Source organism: Centrocercus urophasianus, unplaced genomic scaffold (assembly GCF_019232065.1).
Source record: "Centrocercus urophasianus isolate 14NV4802_14NV808 unplaced genomic scaffold, USGS_Curo_1.0 seq_53, whole genome shotgun sequence".
NCBI classification, from domain to species: Eukaryota; Metazoa; Chordata; class Aves; order Galliformes; family Phasianidae; genus Centrocercus; species Centrocercus urophasianus.
In genome coordinates this window covers 1,149,165-1,164,332 of record NW_024885122.1, presented here as the reverse complement: position 1 = coordinate 1,164,332, position 15,168 = coordinate 1,149,165, and the positions used below count along the sequence as shown (strand labels likewise).

Below are 15,168 nucleotides of genomic sequence, written 5' to 3'. Positions count from 1 at the left end.
GGGCTGGCGCTGCTGCTGGGGCCAAGTGTGGATGGCATAGGGCGGCAGGGCCAGGCTGAGCCCCACAGAGTGGGCACTCACAAGCCAGCCTGGCTCAGCCTCCTCATCCTCAACCAGAAGCTTTGAGCTGGAGATTGGAGAGCAGGGCTAGCGGGAGAATGGCAGTGCAGCCCCACCTGCCACCCCTGGGCAAACTCCGTGCCAGAGCTGAGACTGTTCCTTGGGGCTCAATGTGTGGGCATGGGGGGAAGAAAATTTAGAAACTTTCAATTATTATTCAGGGTGGTTTGGGGCCCGAGTGATTGCTTTCATGTAGAGATCCCGTATTAATTAAAAGAAGTGTTTTGAAGTGATTCATACAGAGAGCATGTAAATTTTAATCTGAAGTTGAAAAGCAGCCCTCTGTTGCATTTCCTCCATGGAAAAAATAAACTGGCAGTGACCTTCAGAGCCCTTCTCTTGCCCTCAGCCAAGCACTCAGGGTTAGCAGGATCAGAGCTCTCCCTTGCCACAGGACCTGCCTGTCCCCTTCCCCGTCCCAGCTCCCAGCTGGGCCCGGCACAGAGGCAGCTGTCTGTTTCTGACTATCCTGGGTTGTGGCTCTGACCTGGCTCTTGCTCTCTCATACATGCTGCAGAGCGTGTGGCTAGGTGGGACTCACAGGGCTGTCAGTGGCGGGATGCAGTGTCACCAAGCAACTTTGCCATCCCCCAGGCAGCAGTGTCCATGGCGTGGAGCGGGTTTGTTCTCTTTGTTTCTCTTTCCTGCATTCGCTGCAGCTTTTCTGGGAGACGGAGATACTGTGCTACAAAGTGTAATGTCGGAAGGACGAGGACAATATAAAGACAACAAAAATCTGTAACTCAGCACCCCAGTGAAGGACAGTAAGCACTGAAACTGCTTTCTGCTGTGTTCCTGGCCCCAGCTTTGCATTTGCACGGTGTACGGACCAGGAGCTGGAGGCAGAGGTCCCATCCGCCATGTGGGCTTTGACCACGCCGGCCATGGGAACACAGCGGGCTGGGAAGTCCAGAGGGAAAAACAGCCATCCCAGATGCGGCGTGTGAAGCTGTCCACGTTTGCAGTTTCCTGTGTGAATGCAGTGTTTTGACCTGACTCACAGCCTGATTTTTTTCCTCCCAGAAAAAAACCTTTAGTCAATTTCATAATATATCTTACGTATATAATATAGATATTGTATCCTTGATAAATATATTTTTTCTTCTGAATTTAAGAGTGGACCCTGAACTGCATCCTCCGTACCCACGTCTCCATGGTGCATGCGGGGCTGCGCAGTGGGTGTGAGGAGTTCTATCTTGCTCTTTTGCAGTGCTGGGGCAGAGTGACCAGCAGCCATGACGACAGAGACGGGCCCTGATTCAGAAGTGAAGAACGTGCAGGAGGAGGCCCCGCAGCAGCAGCTGGAGGCAGCCACACACGGCCCTGCTGCCACAGCTGCTGGCATTGCCAGCATTGCCGAGGCCAGTGAGAAGCCTGGAGCACAACCTGACAGCCGGAACACAGAGCCGGTGAGTGAGAGTGAGAGGAGCCCAGGAGGGAAAGGATGGCTCTGGGTGACTGAAGGTAGGTTTAGCTTCCAGCTGTTTCCAGCAGCTCTTGGTGTCAGACCAGAACAGGGCACTTGGCATACCCAGCCCACAAACTGCTGCCTGCAGGGAGGAGGGAGCCCTAGCTGTTATATGCCAGACCCTTTATAAGTGCTGTTTTCTGGTGTGCTGTGACTCTGCAGCCTCTTATCCTTCCCTGAGGGTTGGGCATGCTCCCTGCTGCAGGGCAGGGGCACTGTAAGCAAGATGCGGGCTTTGCACAGCCACTTTCTCAAGTAGCAATTTGTGTCCTGAGCACTGCAGGCTGGGCATGCACATGAGAAGCCTGTGCAGGTCAGCAGATGAGCTTCGTGCTTGCACTAAGGGCAGAAGGCAGCAGGTGGCCAAGCATCCTAGAAACTGAGCTGCCTCAGCAAGGCTGGGAGCAACAGGTACACCCCAATGGCCACCACCAGGCAGGGAGCCTCAGCTCCACACTGCTGCCAATGCTGCCAGCAGCCATAGAGCTGCCTCAGCTTCCCGAGCAGGGAGGTCTCAACTGCTGAACCAGCACCAGACTCACAGGCATACTGTTTCCAGAGTCCGTCCATGACTATACCAAAACAGTGTGGGATGGGGGAGCTGCTTGTAGCATGGAGTACTGCACTGCTAAGGGATGGAAGCAGAGGCTTCCATCCTTGCAGTGGTGCCAGGTTACCATGTGCATCTCTCACTCTCCAGGGCACAGACATGGAGGAGAAGGACTACAGCGAGACAGATGGGCTATCTGACAAAACAACGCCTAGCAAGACCCAGAAGTCACCCCAGAAAATCAACAAGAAAGTCAAAAGTGCTCTCTGCAGAGTGACCCTGCTCGATGCCTCTGAGTATGAGTGTGAAGTGGAGGTGAGTCATGTGCTTGGGGAAGGTATGCTGGAACTGAATAGGAGATGTGTCAGCCCAAGGCTGGTCTCGAGCAAATCCCCAGTGTCATGGTTCTTCCAAGGACAGCTTTGTAGTACTTCTCATACAGACAAAATGATCCACAGGAATAACTGTTCAAGTTGGAATTTCAAAACAAAGAAAAAGGCTGGGGAGACAGACCTAGAAGGCAGTTTCAGCCCAGAGTGCCCAAATTTGTTAGCTAGTTGCTATCAAAAACAGTGTCTAGGAAGCAGAAGTTGGAGAAAAAGCTTTGCCTTCAAATATGTGCCTGAAAATGTGTGCATGACACATACATATGCCAGTGTATCTGTTGACACCTCAGGAGTGCAGCATGTTTGCTGTCCCGCATGCCAAGGCAAAGGATGTGTGTGTGTGTGTGTTTGTGTGAAGAGGCCAACGTGTGCAGGCACACATGGCTCTCCCAGACAGGTTTGTGTGTGCACACAGACCCACACACAGTTTGGCAGTGCTACAAACTGCACCTCACCCCATCCTCGCTGTTTTCATCTTCTCATCCCTCGCTGTTCCTCCCCATGGAGCTAGCAGCGCAGGGACTGTTTGGGAGGTGTGCTGAAGCCTGGCAGTGGTGTGTGTGTGTGTGTGTGTGTGTGTGTGTGTGTAAACAAAAGTGATTCAAATGTGCTGTTGATGCGTCGTGTGTGCGGGCAGGGCAGCGGGCCAGGCACCCTGCTCTGGGCACATGTCTGCTCACTATTTGTGCACCATCACACACGTGTAGTGTGAGCACATGATTGTCTGGTAGTGGCTGTCACTGCAGGAAGGAACAGACGGACTGGTGCCCACCAGAGGCAGCCTTATGCTGGGATACACTCCAGGGCTGCTTGAGCTGCTATCAGCGCAGTGAGGAAACACCCAGCATTAAATCAAGGGTAGAGTTTGGACTGGTTCCTGCTGTAGGGGTCTGGGGAGGAGGCTCTGAGCCTGCTCAGAGGAGGGGTGTTTGCTAGGAGAGCACATTCTGTCCCTCACATGTGCTGCTGTCTCCTGCCTGCAGGATCGAGGGGACAGCACTTCTCTGACATGTAGCATCTTCCTGGTGAGAGGGACATTTCTGAGAAACTTTATGTGAAAAATGCAAATGCTGAGACTGTTCAGAAGCAGAAATCCTCAAGCCTTTGCCAGGGAGACCTTTGCACTTGCTGCTGATGAGTGAGTGAAGGCGTCTTGTTCCCAGTATGGTGACAGCGGCTTGTGAGTCTGGCTGCGCACAGCAGACCTGCATCTGTATGCAGGTCCTGGTTCTATGAGGTCTCAACTGTGCAGGATTAATGAATGTAGCTTCCTGCTCTCTGTGGCTGCACTGGAAAAGTGAGTGCCCCAAGGCAGTTACTGGGAGCTGGGGGGCTGGCCTTTGTGCTGCAGCACTGGCAATAACGGCCTTGGTGTCTCAGCTCCAGCAGCCCTGACTGTCATTTCAGTGGTAAGGTCTGCCACAGCAAGCCTTAGTGACTGTGGCAAGATGGATCCTCATGAAAATGTAAGCTCCCTCGAATAGGAACTGGAGCAGAGCACTTGCCATGACTGCAGTAGGCTCATGGGACAAAGGAGAGAGTTTGGTCAGCCCTGAAACAGCGTGAGGTGGTGTCATCCTTCTCCAGGCCCAATTTGTGTTTTCCAAGCAAAACCTGCATGCAAACAGAAAGCTGGGTTGTACAGTGGCTGGCTGCTTCATTATCAGAACAATACTTCTTGCCAAGCTTAGGAAAAGCAGAGCTTTACAGTCCCAGCTCCTGCTGAGCTTTGTTTTTAGTCTGTTTTTGTTCCCAGTGCTTGATGTTGGCAGTGTGTTGGGGCATGCGGGACTTTATTCATGGTAAGGTTGACTTCTTTGTTGCAGTGCAAAGCATAGAGTTGACTCAGCAAACAGGGAGCTTGTGCTCTCTGGAGAAGTCATTTGGGGCATAGGGGAGAGGAGAAGAAATTGTTTAGCGCAGAAAGATATGTGCTGAATTTCTTCTTTCATTTTGCTAGGCTCCATAGAAATAGTTCTGCCATGCCTGCACACAGGGATTGTTAATATTTAATTCTGTAAAAATCAAAAAGAGAGGTCAAACCATTTGATGTGGTAGCCCTTGAGATGCTATGTACTGAAATCCTGCCTTGGAAGTCTGGGTCAGCAGGAAAGGGAGGATAACAGAAAGGGTGTGGTTACTGCTGAGTGAAATGAAAAAGATTTGGAGGTCAGGAGGAATTCGACGCTGGGAGTCTGTCAGCAGTGGGATGCTGGAGCAGTGCTAGTTTCTGTGTGAGTGGTGCTCTTGGCTCCAGTGTCAGATTGCTTGGTGGAGGTACTTGAAGGAATGGGTGCCTCAGAGATAGGAGGTCTGGGTCTCCTGGGCCAAGAAGGCTGTGAGTGTGGGATAAACACATGGGCATCTCCATAAGCGATCCTTATTGCCTCACTGACAATGGTATGAAGCAAAAATATGCAGGGAAGTTCAAAGGGCTGGGTAACAAGGGCCCTTCCATCACAGCATGTGGCTCAGACTTTTCATGCCTTTCTTTCATCCTGCTGTGCCTTGGGATCTGGCCACCACTTGCAGCTGGGGAGGGTGTTGGGAAGGAGCTTGTCCTTCAGGCAGCATCATCTCCCAAGAGGTTTGGGGTGTGTTTGTGCCAGCCCTGTGGTATGGGTCAGAGGTGCCTGGACTGGCTGAATCGCCCTGGCTTGGCACCACCCTCCCTTGGTGCCTTTGTCTTCTGGCTCCCTGTGAGCATCTCCATATCTCCTGCAGAAGCATGCCCGAGGCCAGGTTCTCTTTGACATGGTATGTGAGCACCTCAACCTCCTGGAGAAGGACTACTTTGGCCTCACCTTCTGCGACTCCGACAGCCAGAAGGTGAGCCTGGGGGACCCCTCTGTAGCCACCCCACTGCTGAGCAGGGCAGCCTGCCATCTGACATGCTGTCTCCTCCTTTCAGAACTGGCTGGACCCCTCCAAGGAGATCAAGAAGCAGATCCGCAGTAAGTAATTGGTGAGGGCAACTTCCCTACAAGTGCTGGGGCCCACAGGTCTCCCAGGTAGCTTGGCCCCAGGTAGTGTTCATGGTTGAGCCCTTGCTGCTGCTTGTAACTTTCTGCCCTCAATGGGTTCCAGGCAGGTCATGGGACAAGGCCAGGATGCAGCTGGGCACCTGAAGCTCCAGGATGTCATGCATGGGAAGCCTGGGCTGGAAGTGGCTGGAAACTGGGACCCGTGTGAATTCAGCCACTGCAGTAGGGAAACTCACTTTCTCCCCATTCCCACATCTGTCCTTCACCCTGACCCCAGTGTGATGCCCCTGACTGCTCTGTCCTTGCTGTGCCCTCTACAGGCACATAGGAGGTTCCTGCAAGGTGTGATGCAGGACTGGGGCCTGGAGGTATTGCTTATTCATCTGCGTGTTAGCCCTATCAGCCTCCCCTTCTGCTTGTGACAGGCGTGAGCATCAAAGTGGCATTGGAGAGCAGGGAGAGAGTGGCTAAGACCTCATCACTCCCTCTGTGCCATTTCCTCCTGCCCTGAGTGGGGAGGATGGGGCTGTGGGAGGCATGGAGTGAGCTTGCTTGGATGGGTACCAGGATACAGGAGAGCCTTTATGATGCTGCCTTGCCAGACCATGCACTTGTGAGGCAGAAGCGCCAGTGCCCATGGTGTCACCCCACTGGGATGTATATGACTTTTGCTGTGATTTGCATTTTGGCATGAAGCAATCTGAGATGATGACTCCCAAGGTTGTGATGCTTCTCTCTCCTCAACTGTTTGGGTTGTTTGACCAAATCACATTAGTCTTTCTGGCCAGAGCAGCTGGGAGCTACTCTCAGGGGTTCATCTTCCTTGTGGCTTCTGGAGCTCCCTCGTTCCTGCCCTGCGCTGGGTTTTTTGGAGTCCTGGGACACTTTATTTAAATGCCTGGATGCTCTGTGCAGTCTGCTGGCAGCCATCACAAGCCCTGCCCTTACTGCTCCCTCGCTAGGTGGGCCCTGGAACTTTGCCTTCACTGTGAAGTTTTACCCTCCTGACCCTGCTCAGCTCACGGAGGACATCACAAGGTGAGGTTTGCTATTGGGGCCCCCCAGGCAGTGTGTTCATGATGGGCAGAGCTGCTGAGGCAGCTTCCAGAGGAGTGGGCAGGAGTGCGTGGAGGGCCAGTGCTCAGGCAGGGCAGCAGCTGGGTGGACAGGGTGGATAGATGTCAGCGTCTCACTGCCTCTGTGCATGGCCCCTCTAAATTGTGCAGAGTGGGCCTGGGAAAGTGTCAGTGGGAGGTGGAAGCGCCCACAGGGAGCCAAGCAGTGTGGGTATCCTTTCCATGCAGTGTCACAGAGTGCTCTAAGAGCACACACCTCTGTCCCACCCTTACTCTCTGCTTCCTCTTGCAGATACTACTTGTGCCTGCAGCTGCGTGCAGATATCATCACGGGGCGACTGCCCTGCTCCTTCGTCACGCATGCCCTGCTGGGCTCCTATGCTGTGCAGGCCGAACTGGGTGACTACGATGCTGAGGAACATGTAGGCAACTATGTCAGTGAGCTCCGCTTTGCTCCCAACCAGACACGGGAGCTGGAGGAGCGCATCATGGAGCTGCACAAGACCTACCGGTGAGCCCCAGCTGGCGATGAGGGAGGGCACCGAGGAGCTGGCCTGTTTCCCCACTGGGCATCTGGTCATGTGTCCCCTTCTCTGTCTCTCTGCAGGGGCATGACCCCTGGGGAAGCAGAGATCCACTTCCTTGAGAATGCCAAGAAGCTCTCCATGTATGGGGTGGACCTGCACCATGCCAAGGTACTGCGCTGAGGAGCTGTGGGAGTGGTGGCCAGCACTGGGTCTCATCCTGCCATTGTGCCAGCATAACACTGGCAACTAGGGGCTTGCTGTAGGTGCAGCTCTGTTTCCTACAGTTGGTTCAGTGATGTGTGGCCAATGTGTGCCCGAGTTCCTTTGGGGGTGCCCCTTGGGCAGAAGAGCAGAACAGAACTGAAACTACTAGTTCAACATGGGTACATGCAAAGTCATGTATATGGGGTGAGAAAAAGCCTGGGTACCAGGACATGCTGGGGAGATCCAGCTGGAAAGCAGCTTAGCAGATAACACCCAGAGACTCCTGGCAGGCAGCAGCTTGAATATGAGTCAATAATGTGCCCTTGTGGCAATGCTTTGCCAATGCTATCCTGGGCTGCATTGGGCAGAGTATTGCCAGCATGCTGAGGGTGGTGATCCTTCCCCCCTACTCTGCACTGGTGAGGCCATGCCTGGACTGCTGTGCTCAGTTCTGGACTCCTCAGTATTCTAAGGGCATGGAACTATTGGATAAAATGCAGCAAAGGACCATGAGGATGATGAAGGGTTTGAAGCACCTCCTGTATAAGGAAAGGATGAGGGAGCTGGGACTTCTCAACCTGGAAAAGGCTCAGGGTGTTCTCAGTGAGGTGTATAAAGACCTGAAGAAAAGATTCAAAGAGAGTATAGCTAGAGTCCTTTTAGTGGCATGCACTCACAAGACCGGAGGCAATGGCCAGATACTAAAACACAGAAAGTTCCCTCTGAACATCAGGAAGAACTTCTGCTGTATGGCACAGGTTGCTCAGAGAGGTCTCCTCTTTGGAGATTTTGTGGGGTCTCCTCTTTGGAGATTTTGTGGGGTCTCCTCTTTGGAGATTTTCAAAATCTGTCTGGATATAGTCCTGCACAACCTACTGTTGGTGGCCTTGCTTGAGCAGAGGTGTTGGACCAGATCCAAAGGTCCCTTCCACCTTTAACTGTCCTGTGATTCTGTGAGCTCTGCCAGCTGGTTGCAAGTAGCCAGAGTGCTGAGCAGGAGGGAGCATGGTACTCCTGGATGGACTGACTCTTACTGGACAGCTGAGCAGTTTCTTCCTTTTCTTCTTGTCTCCTCCAGGACTCAGAGGGTATTGACATCATGCTGGGAGTCTGTGCCAATGGCCTCCTCATCTACAGGGACCGACTGAGGATCAACCGTTTTGCCTGGCCCAAGATCCTCAAAATTTCCTACAAGAGGAGTAATTTCTACATCAAAATCCGCCCTGGTGAGGTGGGTGCCGTGGGTACAGCATGACCCAGGGTCACAGCAGGGTGCCTGCTGTGCCAGAGTGGGACCATGGTCCTCATCTGGCTTCATTCTTAGCCTCTAAGTCCCAAGGTAATGGCCTCAGCTGGCCGAGAGAGCACAGCTCCTGTGGTGAGGGAGGCTTTGAGCAAGTGTCTTCTCATTTGCACTCTTGCTCTCATTGCCTTTCATGTCTTTGGCCACAGCAGTTCAGAGATCTCAAAGCATATCATAATCCTTTTGCCATAAGCCAGACACTTGTGAGCCTGTTGACACGGGGAGGTGTCCCAGGAATGGGGTTGCAAAATCATTTTTAAAATTTGTTTTCCATACTTAAAACACACGAAAAAAACCCTGAAACGTTAGGAGTTTTTTTCTTTTGTTTTGTATCAGTGCTTTCTGACTTTAATTTCATTCTCTTTCCCTTTACGTGTACTGATGGGAGAATTCATTTCTACCCATATTCTTCCCAGCAGACAGTGCATCTGAAATGGAGTGAGAGATTCCCAAAATAAGTGTTTTGGTGTTTTATTCCCAAAATAAAACACCAAAATAAGTTGTAAGGGTTTTCTTTTTCTTGAGGGAATTTCTCTTGCACTGAAAATGCGGGATTGAGGAAGGTGCTTAGGCCGAAATTGTAAGGGCATAATTCCACCAGCCTTTGGGGCTGGGCATGAGCCTTTCCAGCACTGGTTTGAAGAAGATGTTTTGTATGGCCATAGCTCCTGCCAGGGGAACCTGAAGGTCTTGGCATGTCAGGCCCCATCCCAATCGCGTGCCTTTGGGCAGGATCTGCCTGTAACTGCATGTCTCTATCTCTCCCAAGTATGAGCAGTTTGAGAGCACCATTGGCTTCAAGCTGCCTAATCACCGTTCCGCCAAGCGTCTCTGGAAGGTCTGCATAGAGCATCACACCTTCTTCAGGTGAGGAGCCCTTTTCCAGGCCTTGGAGGCAGGCGTGCTCCTGTCTCTGGCCCGTCCCAGCGTGCTCACTTGGGGCAGGGGAGTGTGCTGGGTGCCTGCACCCTGCCTGAGAAAGAGCTGGCTGTCCTCTCACCTGCAGCAGGGGCTATCCATCCCATGCCTCGTGCCCCTTGCATTGAGCCACTCTGCCTTTTGTGTGCAGGGAAGGAAGAGTTCTGCTTCTCTCTCAGCCTCAGACCTGCTGCACCCCAATTATGTTAGGCATGGGTTTGTCTTTCCCATGCACGAGGCCATATCTGCTCCATTGGCTCCACCACACACCACTGCCAAGAACCACTTGCTGGTTCAGCCCTGAACTTCCTGTAATGCTGAATTCCTTCTGTCTCTTCTTTAGCCCTGCACCGATGCCATCCCAACTCCTTCACTGTGTTCTCAGCTCTGCTCTGCACACTGGTGTCTGGGGCCGGTGCCGGGGGCACAGCTGGGACTCACTGGCCACCTCATCTCTCTGTCCCCAGGCTGGTATCTCCAGAGCCGCCCCCGAAGGGCTTCTTGGTGATGGGCTCTAAGTTCCGCTACAGCGGGAGGACGCAGGCACAGACACGGCAGGCCAGCGCCCTCATTGACCGCCCAGCGCCCTTCTTCGAGCGTTCCTCCAGCAAACGGTACACCATGTCTCGCAGCCTTGATGGAGGTATGCCCCAAACAGGGCAGGGAGAGTGAGATCGGTCCACTGGTGGGAACAAGAAGGCCGCTTTGGAGGGGTGGGCAGCTAGGGTTACTTCCAGATGCTCTCTCTACCCAGATCTCCCTGGCAGAGGGTCTTTCTGCCCCCCACGTGGTACCTCAGACTGTGTGAGCAGCGGGGACACGGGTATGGCTGGCTACGGCTGCCTGGTCACAGGGCAGATATGAAGGCCTGGGTGGTGCAAGGAGTGATAAAGTACTAAGCTTTGGGTCATCATCACCATCAAGAATCCCTTCCCTGCTGCAGGTCCTTTTGGGGCTCCACTGCCACTGACTCTAAGCCAGACTGGGGCAGGGGGTAGAGGGCTGGGGTAGACAGGGCCAGGGGTGGTGGCTCACTGCTCGTGACCTGACTCTTTCTGCATGCACAGAGTTCTCACGCCCAGCCTCCGTCAGTGAGAACCACGATGCCGGAGCAGAGGGTGAAAAACAGGAGGAGGATGGTGAGTTTGGCAGCGGGAGACGATCTGAGACAGAGGATGAGGAGGTGACTACCCCGACGAAGATCAAGGAGCTGAAGGTACAGACCTCATGGGCAGCAGACCATGGAGGTGGATGGGTGGGCTGGCTCATAACCAGAGCAGATAAGCAGGGGGATGGGACACAGGCATCAGGGCTCTGTCTTCCTCTCTTGGGGCTGGGCTGCAGGTGGGAAGGACTGCACTGGGGAACGGTCATCTGAAACCCCTTCTCCATGAGACAAGCCCCAGTTCTTGCTATGACCCATCTAGTCTGGGGACATGGTTCTTGGCCTCACCAGTGGGCATGGAGCCATCATGCCCTACTCAGAAGCAGCTACAATTTTCCCAGCACCCTCCAGGTTGCCTCATGGCTGGTCACCAGACAGGGCTGGTTGTGGGACAGCCTCACTCTGACGTGCAGGACCAGGAAGGGCCAAGTGTGCCAACAGTCACCACCATGCAAGCAAAGAGATCCTTGGCTGCTGGGAGCATACTGGGCCCCTGTTCCATTGGTGCCCATAGCTACATGCCCATACCCGCACCCTGCCAGTGTGCAGCCGTGCCCCTCTGCTCTCTGCCCACTCCTGGACTGGCTTGGGATGCACCCTAGTCCAATTCAGCCCTGCACTGAGCAGAGGATTCAGTCCTTTTGTGCTGCTACCAGTCCTGGCTGTGGGCACGGGTCTGTGTACGTGCCCAAATTCAACTGAATTGTGATGCTTATGAGAATTTCCCTCGACTGACTCTGCTGGTTACTTTTAACCCTCTCTTTGCTGCCAGCCGGAGCACGAAACAACCCCCAGGCACAAGCAGGAGGTATTCTCTCTCTGGAGTATCTAGTTCTCATCGGTGCATCATATTGTCCATTCTTTTCAATGCACCACTGTGTGTCACCCTATTTACTGGAATACAAGATGCACCGAGGTGGGGAGTTTGACCTGCTAGAGACTCCCAGTGAGCAGACAGCTGGGGATCTGCCCCAGAGCACACACAGCATCTTCTATCCCACTAAGTAAGGTAGTCCTAACTGTATGTGTGAGCAAGAGCCCTCCCAAGGCACATCGGCCAGGCCGCTATGCTGGGTCCTTGGCCCGTTGGGAACACCTGGCTTCTGCTCGTGTTACTGACTCCTCCATATCCTCTCCTCATGTTTTCTCTTTGTCCAACCCCGTGGCCTTAATCCTCCTGCTGAAGGGACAGACATGGTGCAAGCTGGCCCTATCGCTTCCACCTCCCTGTGAGACCCTGTGCCCTGGCTTGCTCTCTGCTTTTGCATTTCCTGGCCTGGGGACTGCATCATGTGCCCTGCTTTCATGAAGCTCCTTGCTGCCTTTCTGCCCTGCCAGAAACAAATGAGTCCCTGAGCCCATCAGGGGCACACCCTGACACCCAGCCCAGTGGAGTGCCATGGAGCAGCTCCCCATCTGAGTGTGGCTGGCCTGGCCAGGGTGTGTTTTCACAGGTGGGAGAGAGTCTGTGCTCTCCTCTTGCACAAATTGCCCGTGTCTGCAGTGCCTCCTTCCCCTCAGAAATGTCCAGCAGAGATCTCCTCAGCCTGAGTCTGCTGTTATATCCCAGCCTTAAGTTCAGAGCTGTGCTCTGAAGGTTTCCCCCTCCACTCACACTGGGGTTTGGGTCATCACGGGACCAGTCAGCAGAGGCCAAGGAAGCGCTAGCACCTTCAGCTGTGTGGCCGTGAGCCAGGGCTTGCTGTGCTTCAAGCACACAGCCATTGCCATCCTGCTCAGCACAGCAGGGCAAAACCTACTGGTGCAGCAGGCTGGCATCTTGCCCCGCAGCCCCGTGCTGAGCACGGTCCCTCCACTGTCTGCCTCATTGCTTACTCCTGCTGCATGTGCATGTGCTGCTCCTGCAGCCCCGTGCGCCTGGCACTACCCTGAGCCTATAGAGGTGGGCAAACTGTGAAGCACATGCGGATGGATCAGGGAGCTTTAAATAAATTCTGCTGAGTCTTCAGGATCTGGAAATTTGTCTGGGCTTTCCCTATGAGACTCCTTTGTGTCTCTGGGATTTTGCCGAGGAGAAGTATGGGAGAGGGTAGATAATTCAGTTGACTCGTTTCGAACCTCAAACCAGGTTTGAGTTTGAAGTGAAAGCCAGGTTCTTGTTCTGAGCTAGTTTGCCCACCTCTGTGGCAGAACAAAAGGAGCCATCCTGGTGCCTGTAACATCAACAAAGGATGCTTTAACACCTAAACCTCACCATGCACTTGAATTCTCTGAGCTGTCCTCTTTCTACAGCAGGCCAGACCCAACCCCCACCCCAGACTGCTGCTGGGCTCAAGCTGGTCCATGCTGTTGCAGGCTTGGATCCATGTTGGTCGTCCTTGACCTTTGTTGGTAGCCTTTGACCTCTTGCCCATTGGCAGAAACCCACTTTGAAGGCACTCCATTAGAAATGCCAGTGGGTGACTCCTGAAAGCTCTTGCTCAGATGATGGTTTCCTGCCCTCCCGGGACAGAGGCTCTTGGTCCTTTTGTGCCTTGCACATGGGAGCAGCAGAGTTTTGGTTACTGATATTTCTTGTGCTGGTCCCCAAGGAGACCCCTTTCTCTTCCCCCAGATGGTTTATCTCATCCTCACAAGGCCATGCTGGAGATGCCCCAGGGTCATGTTGTGCCCTTCACTGAGGAAAGCTCACTGTGGATGTTCTGCCGCTCCCTGCCTTATTGTTGCTCCCTACAATGGTCTTAGTGAGAACTGCAGCCCAGGGTGCTCAGATATGCTTTTCATTTGGCTCTTCAGACCCTAAATTCAACCCCAGTATAAAGCTGACTCGCTCCAGTGTCTCTGCTTGCCTTTTTGGCCTTGGCTAGTGCTTTAATCATTGTTACATTCCTTTCTCCTTCCCCAAGTTTTTAGACAAACCAGAAGATGTTTTGCTAAAGCATCAGGCCAGCATCAATGAGCTGAAACGGACCCTGAAGGAGCCCAACAGCAAGCTGGTTCACAGGGACCGGGACAGGAGGCTGCCTTCCTCACCAGCCTCTTCCTCACCCAAGCATGAGGAGGAGACACCGAAGGGAACCCCAGAAAAGGCCAGCGAGGTTTGTTCTGCTGCTGTGTTACGGAGGGGATCAGACTGTGCACAGGCAGGTGTTCATCAGTTGGTGGGCTCCTGGTCTCTGTCTCCACTGTAGCCCTGAGGGAAGCTTGGTGGGGCCCTTGGTCAGGTTGTTGTCTCTAAGTTTGTTAATGAGCTAACTGTTTTCATGCTGCTGGTAGTGAGCTCCCCTTGTGCCCAGGCACCGCATGGTTTCAAACGTATCCTTTACTGGGGGCTGTGAGTTGGGCTGAGGCTTTGTTAGCCCATGAGATGGGGCCGCCTTCACCCCTTACCCTATCAGAGCTCCTGCTTGTCAGCACCTGTTACAGGTCTATTCCAAGGGGTGTTCCCATGAATGTGGGACTGGTCCCCTGTGCTTAAGTGCTCCATGTTGCGCTCAGTTGCCAAGACCTGGTTGATGGGAGCAGGAGGAGGATTAGCAGTGCTACTGTGGGATCCTGCACTCATGTCCTTTCCTCCTGGCATTTTATCTTCTGGCTTTGCAGTGGGACTTCTGCCCTGAATGAGAATGGAAAGTGCCCGGGTCCCAGAGTGAGAGGGCTGGGCTGTGCAGACCCCTCTCACTGCTAGAGGGGAGTGGATGCGCTGCAGCTGAGTGCTGTGTGGGGTTGGGCTATCTGGCTCAACTCAGGCAGCACATAGTGTGGGCATCCGTGGGCTGTGAGCACCAGACACTCTCTGCTTGTTCTCCAAACATTGGCATTCTCTTCTCCATGAGAGCTGCGCAGCCCACACAAACAATGCGCATGGTGCCCCCTGTGCCACAGCTCTGTCCTGAGATGGTCTCACTGAGAAAATGAGGACACAGCACTGCACTGCAAGGAGGTGCCTACACAAGTGGGGATGCGGGGCTGGCTGGGTTGGGGTTGCAGAGCATCCCAGGCAGAGGTGATCTGAGAGAGCTCACAAGCCCTCATCAAAGCACCAAGATGGCAAGAGGAAGAAAGGTTTCCGCACTATATATGTTTTACAAGCAGATATATATATGTGCAAAGAAAGACCTAAATGGAGCATCTAGAGTTGTCATAGCTGTGATCTCTGTTCATCCATCCATCCCCTCGTTCTATCCTTCCTTTTCATGTGCTCTCTGTCTGTTTCTCTCTGTCTCTCTCTCTCTCTCTCTCTCTCTTTCCCCATGGGTGCTGGGGTTTCCGTGTTGACACAGAGGATGGAAGAAGACACCCTAGACGATTTTGCATCTGAGCATGGAGCTTCCCTAAGCATGGAGTCTTTCACGCAGAAAAGCCTTGTCTCTTCTCCTGAGGTTATCACCATCCCTTTCCTTTTCCTTTTCCTTTTCCTTTTTCCTTTTTCCTTTTTCCTTTTTCCTTTTTCCTTTTTCCTTTTTCCTTTTTCCTTTTTCCTTTTTCCTTTTTCCTTTTTCCTTT

General features: G+C 53.3%; 1 protein-coding gene across 7 annotated transcripts in view; it reads left to right on the top strand.

The window, feature by feature from the left end:
* Nucleotides 1-15,168, top strand: part of EPB41L1 (erythrocyte membrane protein band 4.1 like 1) — a 68,717-nt gene that overhangs the window by 34,705 nt on the left and 18,844 nt on the right. For all 7 annotated transcript variants that reach the window (XM_042835469.1, XM_042835468.1, XM_042835463.1 and 4 more), the window contains 12 exons: nucleotides 1,331-1,529; nucleotides 2,289-2,453; nucleotides 5,249-5,353; nucleotides 5,436-5,478; nucleotides 6,471-6,546; nucleotides 6,877-7,095; nucleotides 7,192-7,279; nucleotides 8,394-8,546; nucleotides 9,388-9,485; nucleotides 10,004-10,179; nucleotides 10,604-10,752; nucleotides 13,569-13,760. In XM_042835469.1, coding sequence (XP_042691403.1) covers nucleotides 1,356-1,529; nucleotides 2,289-2,453; nucleotides 5,249-5,353; nucleotides 5,436-5,478; nucleotides 6,471-6,546; nucleotides 6,877-7,095; nucleotides 7,192-7,279; nucleotides 8,394-8,546; nucleotides 9,388-9,485; nucleotides 10,004-10,179; nucleotides 10,604-10,752; nucleotides 13,569-13,760 — 1,638 coding nt within the window. In that variant the 5' untranslated portion in view covers nucleotides 1,331-1,355. The remainder of the gene's footprint in view (nucleotides 1-1,330; nucleotides 1,530-2,288; nucleotides 2,454-5,248; nucleotides 5,354-5,435; nucleotides 5,479-6,470; nucleotides 6,547-6,876; nucleotides 7,096-7,191; nucleotides 7,280-8,393; nucleotides 8,547-9,387; nucleotides 9,486-10,003; nucleotides 10,180-10,603; nucleotides 10,753-13,568; nucleotides 13,761-15,168) is intronic.